This window comes from Vanellus vanellus, assembly GCF_965231255.1.
Source record: "Vanellus vanellus genome assembly, chromosome: 23".
NCBI lineage: Eukaryota > Metazoa > Chordata > Aves > Charadriiformes > Charadriidae > Vanellus > Vanellus vanellus.
In genome coordinates this window covers 4009850-4028132 of record NC_138928.1, presented here as the reverse complement: position 1 = coordinate 4028132, position 18283 = coordinate 4009850, and the positions used below count along the sequence as shown (strand labels likewise).

At 47.5% G+C, this 18283-nt stretch overlaps 1 protein-coding gene across 1 annotated transcript; it reads left to right on the top strand.

The window, feature by feature from the left end:
* Positions 1-10722: 10722 nt before the first annotated feature.
* Positions 10723-15118, top strand: LOC309680777 (acidic mammalian chitinase-like; the record flags this gene model as incomplete). The annotated part of the gene is made up of 11 exons (XM_082494501.1): positions 10723-10804; positions 11465-11494; positions 12204-12405; positions 12541-12597; positions 12694-12859; positions 12969-13093; positions 13578-13701; positions 13827-14012; positions 14168-14287; positions 14387-14528; positions 14866-15118. 11 exons carry the CDS (start codon positions 10723-10725, stop codon positions 15114-15116), a joined length of 1485 nt encoding a protein of 494 aa, XP_082350627.1. The 3' UTR covers positions 15117-15118.
* Positions 15119-18283: the final 3165 nt, after the last annotated feature.

Here is an 18283-nt window from a genome sequence, read left to right as displayed (position 1 = left end):
TGCAGACGTCAGCAGGATCAGCTCCTCAGCAGGAAGCTGGCAAGAGCTTCTTAAAAACATGTGACGTAGGAGACAGCCACACAGCACGGTTAAACCGTCCACACAGAGAGCAGAGCCGAGTGGGGATGTGGAGCAGAGCCACACTTCCAAAGAAGGAAAGCCCACATGCTGCTTCCCTTGCTAACAAAAGCACGGTAACAGCCTCCGGAGCCTGCTGTGTCGCTGTCAGGAGTGCCAGGGATTGTGGTATTGTGGTGGGCACTGGCAGATTTAAAAGTTTTTATAGAGATTGGCATGACAACAAAGGGCTCCCAGTGAGAAGTGCGTTCGGGGTGCCTGGATGCTTGAAAGGATGACTGCATCCAGCTCTGTAAGCGAGGAAGGAAAGGAAGAGAGGCACAGAGAGCATCTTGTGTCTGCGCAGAGAGATGGCTATGTCTCACCTATGGATGGGACAAGGGTGTGTGCATTTCCCTGTGAGTAAAATAAAGAGTCAACAAATTGGAGGGAAGCCCCTTCACACACCCCCTCACCGTGTCTGATCAATGAGGAGAAATGATTGCTGTTCCCAGAGACTATTATACGGCCGCTTCTACTTCCACTTGCTCCTCCACACCCCAAACAAACCTGGCAGCCTTTCAAGGCTCTCTCTGCCCTAGATCAGCCCCAGGAGAGTCCCCATAGTGAAAGATATGAATACAAGATTAAACTCAGGACAATGCCCTTACTCCAACTTCTCCACTCCCACGCCCCACTGAACAGGCTAGCCAGCATGCAAGTGCTGAGCAGAAATGCATTCACACGCTAGAAACCTAGTGCTTCCTTCCCTGCAGCATGTCCCTGAGTGGAGTAAGTAATTGGTAGCTGCTTTGATGAATTTCACTTTTACTGCTTTCAAGTTAGCCACAGTCCTTAGCCTACCTGGGTTTTCTCTCATGTCTGCAATATTCAGAATTATTTGCTGAATCTGCTCTGGGTGACACCAGCCAGCACAGACTGGGGCTTGTGAAATTCAGTCCGTCTTTAGATACGACCGGGTAGACAGCAGGCTGCACTAGGTCTTTCAGTTCCTGGACTGAAGTACAACTCCTACGTTGTAAGCAAAAGTCGAGATGATACCAAGCTGGAAGCAACCTACCCTGACGAAGCCCCCAGTCTCCTGCCCTCAGAACACACAGACTCTCCCATGACCTGCTGACAGCAACACGACACACCACACCAGATCTCTTCTGCTCCTCAGCACCACACACCAAACAGCAGAGCACCCACACAAAGCAGGCAGCTTTCGCACAGCAAGGCTGGCACATCAGCCACATTCCCTTGCAATTGAAGCTCACGCTCTGAGCAGTGAGATAATCAGGCTGACAGCCTACACCATCAGAGGGAAAAAGTTACTAATGCAAATGTATGATTGGAGAGATCTTGACTGGTCTGCACGGGGGACAGGAGCCTCCTATAGCCATTAGCTAACAGAATTAAGTGCTCTTTCAAGGGTGCTGGCATAGGCCTGTGTGTTTACTACACCAGCATCTCGGACCCCACATAGAGGTGGAGAGCCAACCATCTCTCCCTCCCAAACTAGCTCCAAACTAACTTCATACGAGCAGCAACTTGCCAGCAGCAACATGCTGCTGGTGCTGACCCAGGCTTAAGACCACAATGTGCATGTCCTCCCTGCGTGTACACCCTTGATGTGTGTGCACCCTTGATGTGTGTACGTCCTCGACGTGTGTACATCCTCGATGTGTGTGCAACCTCGATGTGTGCACCCTCGATGTGCCTGCCCTGGATGCGCACCCCCTTGACGTGCCTGCGCTCGATTTTGTGCCAGGCCAGCTGGCAGCAAGGATCAGTTCGCAGAGCGAGGATCCCATTGCAGGCCCGGCGGGGCCGCCCGGCGGGGGGTGCCCGGGGACGACGGGGCCGGTGGCACCCCCCCGTGGCTCCGCGGGGGAATTACCGGGAAGGGACCAGCACGTGTCCCTGTGCCACCGAGGTCTCTCTGGTCCCCCGAGCCTTGGAGGAGTTCACTCACAGCCCAGAAGCTTTCTGCCCCAGTCCCCTGTGCTTTGCCTCGGCACTGAGGGAGCAGCGGAGTCACCGTCTCCCTTTTTGTGGCCACTTTAAACTCTTTACACTCTTAAAAAGCGATCATCTGCCAACCTTCACCCCGGATCCTGAGATAGGCTTGAAAAGTTGTCAATGCCCTGGCTTCATTCCTGAGACTCCTTAGTTTTCATAAAGCTTTTTAGGCAAGACTTTACCCCTCTTTTGGCACTAATCGCTGTTGAGGAAAAGGGATATATTGGCAAAAGATCTTCTCTGTGCTGCCCCAGAGATGGAAACCTTGAACAGGAAAAAGAACAGAGTGGGTCTGCGAGATAAAAGCCCATCCTAGCAGGATTTTGCAAGAAAACTGTTCTTTCAAAACAAGGACAGTAACTGATGCAGTGTGGGGACAAAGATAATATCTCTGCCCAGAATTAAGGACGCGTTTCACCCTGTTCAGGAAAGCTGAACAGGGGGTCAGCCTGACTTCTGAGCTATTTTAAGCATTTGAGGTTAAAGGGCATCTAGAGCTGCTGCTTAAGCAGTGAATGTTTTATTTAAAGGCTATTTGGTTGCTAGAACGTCTTGGGCCCAAAATGCTACTTAATTATTTTAAAAGCCTTTATTGTGTTAACATAGCAACAACATTCATGGATGTACATGAGAGGAGCACGTACCTACCATTTTGGGGTACATTTTTAGACTCATATATTTTTCTCATTTGATTGCAGCGTGGCAGTTGGAGGTGCAGGGTCAGCTATGCCCCTGTGCGCAGACACCCGTCTGGATTGTCTCAGCAACAGTTGCTTCAATACTCTTGTGTTATGTCCTGTAAATGTTTAATGGGAAGCTTATCTCTCTTACCTATACAGATGGCTCAGGTTATTGAGCTTGTGAACAAGGATTAATTGGAAATGGGCAAATGTCGGCTAACCAGAAAAAGAGCTTAGTAAGTAATTAGATGAGCTGGGATGGTGTTGTGGGGGCAGAGCCTCCTCTGAAGGGTTCAGAGGAAAAAGAACAAGCCCGAAAGGAAGTTCCCGTGGCCCTGCTATAAGTTACTGGTAACGACAAAACCTCAGGAACAATGGATGCAAATGCAAGACGATGGCCATACGTCAGTGCCCTGCTTGGTGAAGGCTGCAGCGCTCAGTGATGGATTAACATCCAATACTCTCAGCTAGTCTCAGCTCACAATCCAGGGCATCTGGTTCTTTCCTTGCAGATAATGGGGATTGTCAGGGTGAGAGGGATGGGGAAAACAGGTCATGTTACGTGGAGCAGCCTGATTGAACCTGCCACTTTGAGTCCTGACTCTGAGAAGTTCAAGATCTGCATGCTTGGTGCTGATATTTTTCTGAATAATAGATTATAATAGTTTAGGCTGTAATATGCATTATCAGTCTTAAGTGGATTTTTGAAGATTATATGCTTTAATAAATCCAATTTTTAAAAGATCAGACTATAAAAAATTTGCATATGACATAAGGTACATAAAAATAACAAAAGGAAAGAAAAATCCAGAGCAGCTGAAATGAAGCACTCTTTATGTGGTATTTCCATCACTAAAATAACACCCATGTGCATGTTCATTCATGTATTTTGCAGTACGTTTTGCCCACCTGGACACACCCGCATTTGGGTACGGGTATTTATGGGCAAGGGAGCAATTTGTGAATCTGTGTCCTATGCACACATGCCCCTTTTCAAAGGCCTGTTCCCACTTGCTGAGAGACTAGCAAATAATTCTTGGGACTAACTCTTGGATACAATGATTGGTGGAAGGATCTGCAGCCTGTTTCTAGGCACAGTGAGCAGGCTGTTCACTGGGGTTCGCCACCACCACAGAGAGCTGGCGAACGCATTGCCTCAATCCTGATCACCAGGGAATGTTAGTAGGATGCCTGCAGTGCAGAGCCAAGGTTTATTTGAGGAACAGGATGGTCAGAAATCAAGTTTGAGTGTTTCACAACATCAGAGAAGCTTGAGATCTGTTTACAGTGCCTAATTATAGCAGTTTAGTGCCAACAGAGAACAAGGAAAGATGAAAGATGTGCTGTAAGGGAAGAATATACAAAGGGGAACTGCAGTACTGTATCAAATTCTTCATGAAAAGAAGTCTTCTAAGTCCTTATAAAATATACCTGGGGACAAAAGGTGAATAAACGATGACACTCTGTAGAAGTAGCTGGGGAAATGGCTGCAGCATTTCGTAATCAGAGTGAGTCAGAGATGATATTTCTGGGAAGATACATGCAAGAATTTCCCCCGGGAGGCAGGGAATGGTTGGTATCTGAAAATCAGCAGTTCTTTAGTTCCACTCAATGAACTGTGGAGAGAAGGGAAATCAAATGCCAGAGGACGGTGGTGTGAAGCAGAACAGATCCAGCCGTTGTAACAAGGAGTTAGTACTGGGGAAAGCAGGCATAAAGATAGAGACCTTCAAACAAATGAACTGGTGTCATAAGAATCAGAGACAGAAGTCTCTCCTGGCTGTCCTATACAGGCAAAGTGCCCTGAACGTCTGAGTGAAGCCCCCGCCCAAGACCTACATGGTGTGATTATCTTTGGGAGGAGGAAATATGAGGAGTTTTAAAGCTCCTAATTTCTTGCCGTGAATCTGAACAAGAACAGATGCCAGACATTTCCTGCACATCATGTGCTCCTGGATAGACCATGTTACACTGCAGGTAGCGGTGCTGGCTCTTCAGCCTGGGCTTCCCACAGGATAGTTTTCATGGCAGCAGCAACATGAGTCTTTCAGCTGTATCAAATGATCTGTTTAGAAGAACAGAAGGAGATTTGGACCAGGATGGCTCCCAAATCACTCTCAAAGCTCTCAGTCAGGCAGCTGAGCAGATGCCAGACCCACAGGCGTTCCAGCTATCTCCTCTTTGTGCAGATACTATTACACCAGCCACCACTGTCTCTGTGTGCTGCACAGTGAAGGACACGTCCATGGGTTACATGACTTGGAGGTAGGAGAGATCTTTTTTCAGGACTCCCATTTACAGCCATTGGATTATAGTGGCAGTAAGTTAAGCAAGCGTATACATACCCAACTGGATGTGAAGCCAGATTTTCGCATGTTTGGCCACTGACAGAGTGGTCATATTTTCTTAATTCTCTGTCAGACTCCTGAAGAGAGTGGAACAGTTTTCCAAGAAGGTCAGCAGCCCCCAAATAGAGCTCAGCTATTAAAAGCTGTTAAGCCATTGAGAGAACAACAATATCACCAAAGCTTTTGATAGGAGACCCAGACAGGTCTCCTTAAACATGCTCCATGCATCTCTAATCAAGTTTCAGCTTGCAGAGTCTATTCCTTCCCCTGCCTCCGGCTCCACTCCAACCTCAGGATATGTAGAACATTAAAGCTGAGGTAAAGATGTTCCCAGTCATTCCCTTAGGTCCAGCATGACCAGACTCCTGATACCTTTAACCCTGCTTTTGAAAGGAAGAAACTCCACCATTCTTTTATCTAAAGCAGAAATCAAAGGAAGAGAAGGAGAACAGGTTATCTCCTAACACCTCCCAGACTGGGCATTGGAAGCAACACAACTCAAAGTAAGAGCCAGGGATTCGTTTATATTCCTCCTTTAGATTTTAAGCCAAGCCAAGCAGGTAAACTTTTGCCAAGACAGCAAGGTAAAAGCTAAGACCCTGTAAGAAATAAACCCACCATTGATTCCAGGTGTCCTGATCATGGCACAAAAGCTCGCTCACTTTTAGCAAAGTGAAAATAAAGGGTTACTGCTTGCTGTAGGTATTTATGTACAAAGGGGTTGTTGATTTTGTTCTGCTTGCTTTTCACTGCTCCCAAAGGTTTGATATTTGACACAGCACAGTTTAGGCAGGGCCGTGGTATAGGCCATTGACATGTGCTGGCCACAGAAGTACATTCTCTTTTACAGGCCCTAGAGCATGAGCTGAACTCCAAAACAATCAAGCATTGGGTAGGAGTCTGAAGCTGCTTACTATGTCCAGGTTGGAGATGGCTGCATTTAGATGTAGTTTGCCAGGAAGGAGTAGATAAGATTGCTCTGATCTTCATGATAAAATGCTTATCAAGTATATAGAGCTTTGAGCAAAACCAGGCAGTTGTTAGGAGAACCTGTTGAACTGCTGTCAGGGTGTAACATTTATCATTGGAGTGAATAATCTAGTGTGACTGCTTTTATCTCATGTTCCACCAGCGTGACAACCAGGGTTTGCTCTACAGCAAAAGGTGCCCAACAGAAAGGAAAGGTTTGGAAACCATAAACACATCAGAGATGGTTCGAATTCTCCTTTTCCTAGCAGATTAATAAGGGACGTATGCCAAGGTCACACACAATTTAGGCCTGCTTCACTCAAAATCCCTTGAATAAAACTAGGCATATTGCAGAGGCTGCACACATATAACATGGACCCAGGGAAATCAAGTTTCTATCTTTAAACTGACTACTCAAGCTCATTTTCCCTTGCAATAAATACATACTATGCTGGTAAGGAAAGGCAGAAGAGACAGAAAGTGAGCCTAAATTCTTTGTTAGAGATACAAGCAGGTGACTTAAACATTTGAGATAGCCAAAAAGCATAGATTTATCAGTACCCTGCAAGGCACTGGGATGCTTTTCTATAGGGGATGCAATTCCTGGGCATATCAACAAAATGACTAATGTAACATGCATCGTGACATGTTGCAAGGTTAGGCTAGTTTTTGGATGGATGTCTTTAATAGCTCCTCTTTCACTCTATGAAAGTTATGCCTTATGTAGGTTATACAGCTCTGGAGAAATGAACTGAACAAAGTTTAGCCCTTATCCTCGTTATTTTTCTATAGCAAGAACAAAGCATTCAATTTCTATTTGGAAGTGCAAAAAATGCCGTTAGTCTCAGATGTCTATTTGTGATTAAACAAAGAGGAGCAGCAACTGAGCTTTCCGGCCTGCAAGCACATTTCTTCTTGAAATGTTATCAGAAGACTGCTAGGAAAGCACTCCGGCTACACGGTTGGGAAAAGCAAGCAACATTGACACCTACTGTTGGATATTTTCATTGCTGATAGGACCCAGTCACTGACTACAGGATTCTTGTAAACAGTAGGAAGATGCTTTCCTTAGCATTCTTACATGCTAATACTTTTACTTTTTTTTTGGGTTTTTTTTTTTTTGGTTTTTTATTTTGCCTCCTCCTGCAGCGCTTTCAAGGTGCACTTAATTGCAAATCGAGAAGCTGCATGTGCAGGGGAGCTTCTTCCTTTAACTCAATTTCTTCCTTTGTTTATTTCACGGAAGTAAATGATTCCTTGGGAGAGACTAGATATGACGTTAGCTTAGGAGAGACTATTTTATAAGGCTAGCTGATAAAAATCAAAAAAGCTGAAAACTAATGCTGCTATTATCAGACAAGGCTCTACTATATGCCAAATGAGCGAGAGCAGGCTGATTTCTCAGATTTAACCATTCTAGCTCATACAGAAATGAGGTTCCCATACAGACCTCTTGAAGCATATCAGAAAGCACTACCCAGCCAAGTGTAGAGCACAGGTTTGAAAGAAAGACTTTATCACATTTTACCATAGAGCCAGATCATATTTAACACCCTTAAAGTGCTTCACACCAAAAAGGTGATCATCATGATTTCCGGCATGCACAGCTGTTTTTTTCCAGCCCAATAAAGACAATTTAAGCATAGGATGACATGACTCTCCCAAGAGATAAAGGAAAAAATTAGCAAGCTGGCAGAAAGAGCTTACCTCTGTGTCTTCCCTCCAAACATTACCCTTTTCCTCCTCAGGAAATTTCAGCAAGCTTCAACGGATTTTCCACAATTCTGAATAGCTTCCTACTGTTCATGTTAACACTTGCTGAAAAGAGATGAGAGAAAAAGGCTCTAGTCCAAGAAAAGTAATGAGTATTAAAGAGAAAAATGTCTGACAACATAGAAGATAGCAAAGCCCATACTTGTTCCTTATGAAAATCTATATTACTCGAAGAAAAATTGCTTCTCCCTGCTACTCACCACATAGGTTATACATATATATACATATATGCAGACATACATGGGGTAAATTTCCATTGGAAAATTCCCAAGGAATTTCCAAGAACACCACTCCACACTAAGGAAAACCACCCTGGCAACAGACTGCCTCCATGGCAGTAGGAAGTTGTCTGCCTGCAGTGAGCGACATCGGATCAGCAGCCCAAAACACGCACAGCTCTCCCCAGGCCTTTTTTTTTGGCAAAATCACACGGCTTCGCACATCCAAACCCAGAATGCATTTCTGCTAGCTCAACAGCATCTTTGCACTGCCAATGCGACAGAAAGCAGCCTCGCTTCACTTGGAAATCCAAGGCCGGATCTTTCACACACACATACCTAGCCAAGGGCCCATCTACCTGCTACACGTCTCTGTGTTGCTCACGTGAACCTTGGCTGTCGTGACGCTGCCGTCAGCACAAATGCCTGTATCGGCTGTCAGCTCCAATCTCCCCGTACCAGGAGACCGATACCCGCATCTCTGCCTCCAGATAAAGGTTAGCATAGGGCTTTCCAAAACACATGGCGCCATGGCATTGACCTTCACATTTCTCCCCAGTTTAGCCTTCCCCAGTGACCAGCCTAATCTCCACAGCAAGGGCAGGGAGAACAAAACAACCTCTCTATAGCAATGGCTCATGTCCACCGAGGTTAGCAAGGCCAGGATGGCTAAGGTTCTTGGGGAAATCAGGAGTTTTTAGAGAGTTTGCTGAGAGCCAGGTGTCAGACACATCTCACAGGGGATGGGTGCAAGGCTGTGCAAGCACCATGCCTGTCTCTGACAAGCCTCTGGGCCTGAGAAGATGAGAAAGCTTAAGGAACCATCCTGGAGCTCCACACCAGGAAAGGAAAACCCGGGCACGGCTCAGCTGGAGACAACGTGAAAGTCAGGATGTCCTTTCCATGACTCACCATAAGAGAGCCCAGGCAGTTGAAAGGCAGACAGACATAGACCTAGCATCGTGACAGAGCAACATAATGGCAATTTTAGCCGGTACCTGGAGTGAAGCTAGAGCAGAAACAATGCAGACTGCTGGGTCTCTCTGAAACCCAACACTTAGCTACACAAACAATGTGCAAGGTCTCTGTCTACATACCCAAGTCTTTTCTACCTTGAATCCTTTCAGCGAGGAACAAGTCTTCTGCCCTTACCTACGGCCTACTACCACTCCCCCAGGAACCAATGGCAATCAACCCTTTCTATGACAGAAAGAAGACAGGAAAATGCTGAAAGAAAAACTCCAGAATCTGACCTGCTAACATTTGTTACCATCACATGCTGACACATTAGCGTCCTTGCTCCTTCCCCAAATGCTTTCCTTTGCACGCCCAAACATACTTCTACAGATAACAGACCTGCAAGGCTCCAGCGGTCACTGAGGATGGGGGTTTCCAAATCTATTCCAATTGACTTTGTACTGGGTTAAGTTAATGACCAAGAAACACCCTGGAAAAATACTCCTCGGAGATGGTGTCTCTTTTGTTATCTGCCATATCTCATCCAGTGCTTGCACGAAACCTGAAGGGTCAGTCTAATGCATTTTAATCTGCAGGTCAGTGCCTTCAGTGCCAGCACGTGATATGGGCAACTTTGAGGGCATTTTCCAGGCTCCCATTCAAGCAAGTCTGAGCGACCGACTGGAAATTCACCTTCACATCATCTTAACAGGAATTAAGCAACATCTCAGGTCAGAACAACTGGCTATGTGCCTGCTGTGTCTTACCCTTCCATTTGTACCAGACATGACACTGCCTAGTGTGCAAAAGGAAAGAAACCACGTGCAAACACAGCACTAGCTTTGAGCCTCCACCTGGACGGAAGATGAAGAGACAATATTTTAAGATAAAGACATCATTTTCAGCACCTGCTGGAGCATGACCTCCAGCAACTAATGCTTCTGCCTTAAGAATATTATCTAGGCAAGACACTGTCACGTTTCTTCATTAGGCTGCTAAGCATCTGCTCTCTGGGACAGCAGTACACTAACTGTTTAAGGCACTTCTTAAAACACTCTTCTCACCTTCTTTTCCTTTTCTCCTGACAAAAATAGTCACCAAGAACAAGTGGGAGAACAGCTCAGCAGAAGTTGACTCTGATTTGCTTTGGTTATGAGAAAGCAGGAAAGCCTCCCGCTTCCCTCAGGTGAAAACACCTCAGATGGTTTGGGCAAGAGACAGCTCAGATCACAAGGCACCCTGGATCACCACAGACAGTTTGCCTACAGCAAAATAACCCAGTTCCTGCGTCCCCCAAAAAGCCCGCTGCTGTGAGCCTAAGCCCTACTCAGCCCAGCCTCGCTGACTGCCCCAGCCAAGGAGACAAATCCCTTGAAAACCACCTTGGGCCTGGCAGTGCCTGCCACCTCCGGGCAGACACAATGACAGCGCAAGGGGAACGCTTCAGCCACCCCTCACTGCATAATCGCCAGTGTTGACACAAAGCCTGTGGCTCTAAAAAAAATATTCTAAAAAGCCATCTAATCTTGTTCTGCCACTATTCTTGCAGCACCACAACGTGGCACAGCCTGATAATGGCGGTGTCTCCAGATGGAGTGTTAAGGCTCATTGTACTGGTATCATTTCTGTGTGATACTGAACTTTACCAACTTTTGCAATGTTTGTCCATCTTTGTTGATACAAGAGTGGCAGGAAATGAGAGGAGCGTATAAAAGCGGGAGACGGTCTGCACCAGACCAGTTCTGGTCCAAGATGGCCAAGCTCACTTTGCTTACCGGTAAGTCCTGCTTCAAACCTTAGTTCTCTACCTTTAAGACAAGTATTTGTGGCTCTTTCGCTGTTATACTGGGTGGCTATACAGGAGATTTTGGGGGATTAGAACTGCAGCACACTCTCTTCCATCAAAGGAAAATATATAGCAGTTCCTTTTGGGATGATTATACACTGCACTACTTTTGAAGTGGATTTCTTTTTCTCTGGATATGCAAATTCCTGATGTATTTGCTCTATGAAATTGAAAAATTATCTTGGACCAAGAAAATGACACTCTGAGGAGGGAAACCGGTCATTCTGAGGGAAAGGCCACTACTGTCTCCATAGCAAGAGTACATTCCAAAAGGCTTCTGCTATTTCAGCCATGCTTACAGGCATCAAGATATACCTGTTGCCTATCCCTGGCCGAAAGAAGCAGCAGAACATTGAGCCGTTATGACCATGGGCTGCTCTGTGCGTCCCCTTCCCTCAGAATGAATTGTGACCTGGGAGACAGGTTATGTTGCGGTCCAACAGATCCTCATGAAGAGGAGCAAAAATAGGCCCATTGACAGAAGCCATTTTATTGTCTGCGTTACCGGATATATACCGCAGAGCTTCTGCTAGTTCAGGCATTACCTTGTTTCTCAGTTCTAACACTAATCCCACACTTTTTCCTTTAAAGGTCTGGTCCTCCTGCTGAACGCCCAGATAGGTACGTGCCTTCTACCCCAAAAACAACTCTACCAAACCTTTCTCAGTTGTGACACGTGCAGGCAACTGCAGCAGACTTCCTAGCTAATTCTTTTACCAGCCACAGAGGAGGAAGGAGAGGCAGGCAGGCACACAGCACTGGCATCTCTGAAGACAAAAGCTTGACCAACCATGGCATGCTCAATCCAAAGAGCAAATACGGTGTTTTCATTCACGCAAGCTTCCCCTTAGCAGCCCCTTCCTGCTTGGCTTGAATGAAGCATGAAAGCGGCCACTAGCTTAGTCTTTGCAGAAGCTTTCAAACAGGCGGCACAGCAAACACACCAAGAGCCTTCCACCTTCCCAACACCTCACCGGAGATCCCTTCTGCTTCTGCTTTTCTTATGTGGCAGCAAAGGAGAAAGATTCCGTTTGGGGAAGAGACCCAGCACTCAGAACCACCCTGATTCATGACTTTAAGGGTGCAAGGGGCTCCTAGACCGACTCATCTACTGAAACAAAATAGGAAGGAAAGAAATCCATTATGATCCTCGGAGAGCCAGTTCCCAGAAGGATAACCAACCCTGCTTCGCTTTCTCTGCACTCCTTACCCTGCAGGGAAACACTGCCCAATCATCCCTGAGCAGATCTAGTTAGGATACTCTACGTGAAGTTCCTAATATCTCTTAAGTGCAGTCTAAATCTACCCCACTTCCTCTCATTCTCTACAGGCACTGCCTATGTGCTGTCATGTTACTTCACCAACTGGGCCCAGTATAGGCCTGGCCCGGGAAAATTCATGCCTGACAACATCGACCCGTGCCTGTGCGACCATCTGATCTACGCCTTTGCTGGCATGTCCAACAATGAGATCACAACTTACGAATGGAACGACGAGACCCTTTACAAATCCTTCAACGGCTTGAAGAACCAGTACGTATCGAGTGCAAAGGGCATCAAGAAACGCAAGAGCCCTGTGCTTTCCGTTGGTCTCTTGGGTAATGTTAGAAATTGGAAAGACTAAACCATTCCTTGTAGTGAAACATGTTCCTGTCCCTCCCTTTCCAGGAATGGAAAACTGAAGACCCTCCTGGCCATTGGAGGATGGAACTTCGGGACAGCCAAGTAAGTTCATAGCCCAATAACAGCACACTGGAAGGGAGAGAAAGAGGGGAAGAGGCACCAACCAAAGCCCTACTCTGTCCTGCTCTGCTTCCCCAGGTTCTCCACAATGGTTTCCACACCCCAGAACCGCCAGACCTTCATCAAGTCCGTCATCAAGTTCCTGCGCCAGTACCAATTTGATGGGCTGGACCTTGACTGGGAATACCCTGGCTCCAGGGGCAGCCCACCCCAGGACAAGGCTCTCTTCACTGTCCTCGTTAAGGTAGGTTGAAACAAAAGGTTGTGGTCGAGCCCTCTGCTCTGCACAGCTCTGGCTGCAAAGCCTCACGCCAGAGAGTCCACAGTGAGACCTGTTTCTTGGCATCCCTCAGGAAATGCTGGCAGCCTTTGAGCAGGAAGCCAAACAGGTCAACAAGCCCCGTCTCATGGTCACTGCTGCTGTGGCTGGAGGTCTTTCCACCATTCAGGCTGGCTACGAGATTCCTGAGCTTGGCAAGTGAGTAGCAAACTCTCAGGTATTGTTTCTGTGCCTCAAAGTGGTCTTCCTTCAAATAGTGATGGGAAATTCTGCCACTATCTGGCAGAAACCAACCTCATTGCATGTGGGGTCCCTACTCTTTTGCGTAAGGCAAGAATGTTACGAGAGTGGTGCTTGTTTGGTGGGAAAGGGGACGCCTCAGAAAGGCAAGCGTAACAACAGGCTGACTCCAGCCACTCAGTGCCATCGGGGAACATCTCTCCGTTCCCACGATACCAGCGCAATTCACACTCTGCCTTCACCTCTGCCTCCGTCCACTGGCAGAGAGAATTGGCTCCAGCACTTACGAGGCCAGCTTGAAACAAGTCTGGAAGAACCCAGATTTGCAGAAAGTGGGGACATGGCCAGGGATGCGGTGGGGTAAACAGTCAGCGCTACAGGAACAATCAGGTCTGGGTGACTCAGCAGGCCAGGAGATAGACTCAAGCAATGTTCTCCACAGGTACTTGGACTATATCCACGTGATGACTTATGACTTCCACGGCTCCTGGGATGGATTCACTGGGGAGAACAGCCCTCTGTACGAAGGCCCAACTGACACCGGGGACCTCATCTACTTCAATGTCGTACGTATATTTTCTGAGACTGTGTCACAGATCATTATCCTGACACCAGTGATCAGAAATTTAAGGAGGCATCCTCCTGCCCACAGAGCCTGGCACCAACTTTACCTGTGGTGTTTTTTTAATAGGATTATGCTATGAACTATTGGAAGAGCAATGGTGCCCCAGCAGAGAAGCTCCTTGTTGGATTCGCAACCTATGGACATAACTACATCCTCCAAAACCCATCTAACACTGCTGTTGGGGCACCAGCCTCAGGGCCTGGGCCAGCTGGACCTTACACAAGGCAGGCTGGATTCTTGGCTTACTACGAGGTATGTGCGCTCCTACACGCCCAGACCACCAAGAACACAAACACCCTTCAAACTACCCAGCAAGGAAATATTAACCAATGGACCCGTGGAACATGCCAACTGCCTGCTTTTGTAGGACACTTGCTAACTTCTCCCTCTCTCCCTTTCTGTCCTAGATCTGCACATTCCTGGACTCTGGAGCCACCCAGGCTTGGGATGCCCCCCAGGACGTGCCCTACGCTTACAAAGGCAGTGAATGGGTTGGCTATGACAACATCAAGAGCTACAAGATCAAGGTATGGTGGGATGTGTGACTGTGCTAATAATAAGGCAGGAGGCCCTCTGCAGTAGCAGGTCCCGGGACTAATCGGGATCTCTCCCCTGGCGCTGAACAGGTTGACTGGCTGAAGAAGAACAATTTTGGAGGTGCTATGGTCTGGGCCATTGATATGGATGACTTCACTGGCACTTTCTGCAAGGAAGGCAAATATCCCCTGATCACCACCCTGAAGAACGGACTTGGTCTGCAAAACGGCGGTGAGTAGCTTCCGTAGCGCCTGCTTCTCCAAGGTGACTCCTGAGTTCACTGCTGATGCAGGGCTTCAGAGACCCACGAACCTTTCTCTCTGGAGCCTTGGTGGATAAAGACTTTCTGTTGAAGCCACAACTAGAGATTGCCCTGGAAAGATCCCTTCACTCTTCATCCCCCAGGATAAAAGAGGGAAATTGTACACTGGACCTGGGTCCAGATATTGCAAAGACGTTGGGGCAACAGCCTTTAATAGCTGACGCCACCACTAAAGGGCCTAGGGAGGGAGGGGAGGGCTGAGAGACTGTCAACACAGAAATGAGCCCTTTCCTGCTTTTATTTCAGACTGCGTGCCTCCGCCTCAGCCCAATCCTCCCATCACTGAAGCTCCGAACCAAGGAAGCGGCAGTGGGAGCGGGGGCTCAGGTGGTGGCTCTGGTGGGAGCGGCTTCTGTGCTGGCAAGGCCAATGGCATCTACGCAGATCCAACCAACAAGAGCAACTTCTACAACTGCATTAATGGTGAAACCTTCATGCAGACCTGCCAGAACGGTCTCGTCTTTGATCCCAGCTGCTCCTGCTGCAACTGGCCATGAAGATACCAACCCCATCACCCCAAACAGACCCCTCTGATCTAATTGCACAGAATAAGAATGATTAAATAAAGTGTTCTGCAAAAGCAACAATCCTCACTGTGTCAACTTGTCGCAATCTTAGTATTTTGATGCTCCCTGATTCTCTCGTGATACTTCCATTTGTGCTCGGGGAAGGGCCTGAATGCACAGGCTGGACTTGATTTTGGTGGAGTATTTTCCAGAGATTTCTTGCTGCCCTACCTTGACAGCCAGGCGCAGGGAAAAAGACAGAGGGCAGACAACGGGGCAGATTAGGCTGTGCCACAAGAGAGATCTCAGAGAAGCACGCTAACAGTCCAACCTATAGAGTGCTTCTCCAGACCTCTCCCGTACTGACTTACAGTGCGAGAACAGCAGCTCCTGGGAGCGGGAGCCAAAAAGCTGCAATCCACAGGGAAGTTATCAAACCTCTTCATTTTAAACAGACATAAACTCGTATTTCCAAGACTTTCTTGCTGTGCCAGCGGGGCAGTCAGTGAGAGGGAAAAAAAGCAGAAGGAAGGGACAGAGCAGATCAGGCTGTGCCATGAAAGAGCACGCAGAGAAGGGTCACAGTGGCACAGCTAGGACGCTGGCTCCCCACGGAGCAAGGCCTGTGCGTTTGTCCAGGAAAAAGCATTCCCCTCCTGGAAGTTACCTTCCAAAGGGATCAGCCTTCAAGGCTCCCACAGCCCTGGTGCTCTGGTTATGAGGCGTCAATTCATAGAATCGGAGAATCAGAGAATTGTCTAGGTTGGAAGAGACCTTTAACATCATCACGTCCAAACATCAACCAAACACTGCCAAAATCATCACTAAGCCATGTCCCTAAGCACCACAACTACCCATCTTTAAAATACCTCCAGGGATGTGTGAGAGGTCAACCACCACCTCACAGACACACAGCCCAGCAGCAGCAGCAAAATCCTTGTGCTAAACCTAGGGCCTCGTGACTGATCATATATGAGCTCTGGCAACACAGGCTCTACATATAGACGTATAGGCAGAAATAGCTGGGGTAAATTCCCACAGGAAAATTCCCAAGGAATTTCCAAGAACACCACTCCACACTAAGGAAAACCACCCTGGCAACAGACTGCCTCCATGGCAGTAGGAAGTTGTCTGCCTGCAGTGAGCGACATCGGATCAGCAGCCCAAAACACGCATAGCTCTCCCCAGGCCTTTTTTTTTGGCAAAATCACATGGCTTCGCACATCCAAACCCAGAATGCATTTCTGCTAGCTCAACAGCATCTTTGCACTGCCAATGAGACAGAAAGCAGCCTCGCTTCACTTGGAAATCCAAGGCCGGATCTTTCACACACACATACCTAGCCAAGGGCCCATCTACCTGCTACACGTCTCTGTGTTGCTCACGTGAACCTTGGCTGTCGTGACGCTGCCGTCAGCACAAATGCCTGTATCGTCAGCTCCAATCTCCCCGTACCAGGAGACCGATACCTGCATCTCTGCCTCCAGATAAAGGTTAGCATAGGGCTTTCCAAAACACATGGCGCCATTGCATTGACCTTCACATTTCTCCCCAGTTTAGCCTTCCCCAGTGACCAGCCTAATCTCCACAGCAAGGGCAGGGAGAACAAAACAACCTCTCTATAGCAATGGCTCATGTCCACCGAGGTTAGCAAGGCCAGGATGGCTAAGGTTCTTGGGGAAATCAGGAGTTTTTAGAGAGTTTGCTGAGAGCCAGGTGTCAGACACATCTCACAGGGGATGGGTGCAAGGCTGTGCAAGCACCATGCCTGACTGACAAACTTGTTTCATCATTCACTATATTTCATGCACTCCAAACACAAAATCTAGAAGTATAATGAGCTTTAGCGGTAGGTCACTGACTTCAGTGCCAGCATGTGATATGGGCAACTTTGAGGCTGTTTTCCAGGCTCCCATGCAGCCAAGTCTGAGTGACCGAGTGGAAATTCACCTTCACATCATTTTAAAAGGAATTAGAGAACAACTCGGTGCGGAGCAACTGGTCATGTGCATGCTGTGTCTTACTATACCATTTGCACCGGCCCTGACAGAGCCTTGTGTGCAGACAGAATCTTCTGAGTTAAAAATATCATTTTCAGCACCTGTAACTGCCTTTAAAAAATCCCATTCAGATATGCTTAGAAGAAAGACATTGCATCCTGATAACAACAAAATGAGACGAGCTCATATAGAATAAAAGACATTCAGGTAATTTCTACCTGTGGAGCTTCACAGGAACCAAAGGTAAGGCAGGAGTGTTTGGCAACACAGACTTCTCTCAGTTTGGGAAAAAACTGAGCAAAAAGAGTAGGGAATACATGTGAGAGGAAATGGCTCCTGCACGATTCTCTGTCCCTGGGCTCTCTCCCGTCGAGTGTGACTTCCAACAAATAATGCTTCTGCCTGAAGAAAATTACGTTTGAAAATGGGAAAATGACAAAGCAGAAGCTGACTTGGTTTTCCTTTACTGATGGGACACCAGGAAAGCCTCTCCGCTTCCCTCAGGTGACAATACCTCAGATGGTTTGGGCAAGAGACAGCTCGGATCACAAAGCCCCCTGGATCACCACAGACAGTTTGCCTACAGCAAACTAACCCAGTTCCTGCGTCCCCCAAAAAGCCCGCTGCTGTGAGCCTAAGCCCTGCTCAGCCCGGCCTCGCTGACTGCCCCAGCCAAGGAGACAAATCCCTTGAAAACCACCTTGGGCCTGGCAGTGCCTGCCACCTCCGGGCAGACACAATGACAGCGCAAGGGGAACGCTTCAGCCACCCCTCACTGCATAATCGCCAGTGTTGACACAAAGCCTGTGGCTCTAAAAAAAATATTCTAAGAGAAAAAGCCATCTAATCTTGTTCTGCCACTATTCTTGCAGCACCACGACGTGGCACAGCCTGATAATAGCGGTGTCTCCAAATGGAGTGTTAAGGCTCATTGTACTGGTATCATTTTTGTGTGTGTGATACTGAACTTTACCAACTTTTGCAATGTTTGTCCATCTTTGTTGATACAAGAGTGGCAGGAAATGAGAGGAGCATATAAAAGCGGGAGACGGTCTGCACCAGACCAGTTCTGGTCCAAGATGGCCAAGCTCACTTTGCTTACCGGTAAGTCCTGCTTCAAACCTTAGTTCTCTACCTTTAAGACAAGTATTTGTGGCT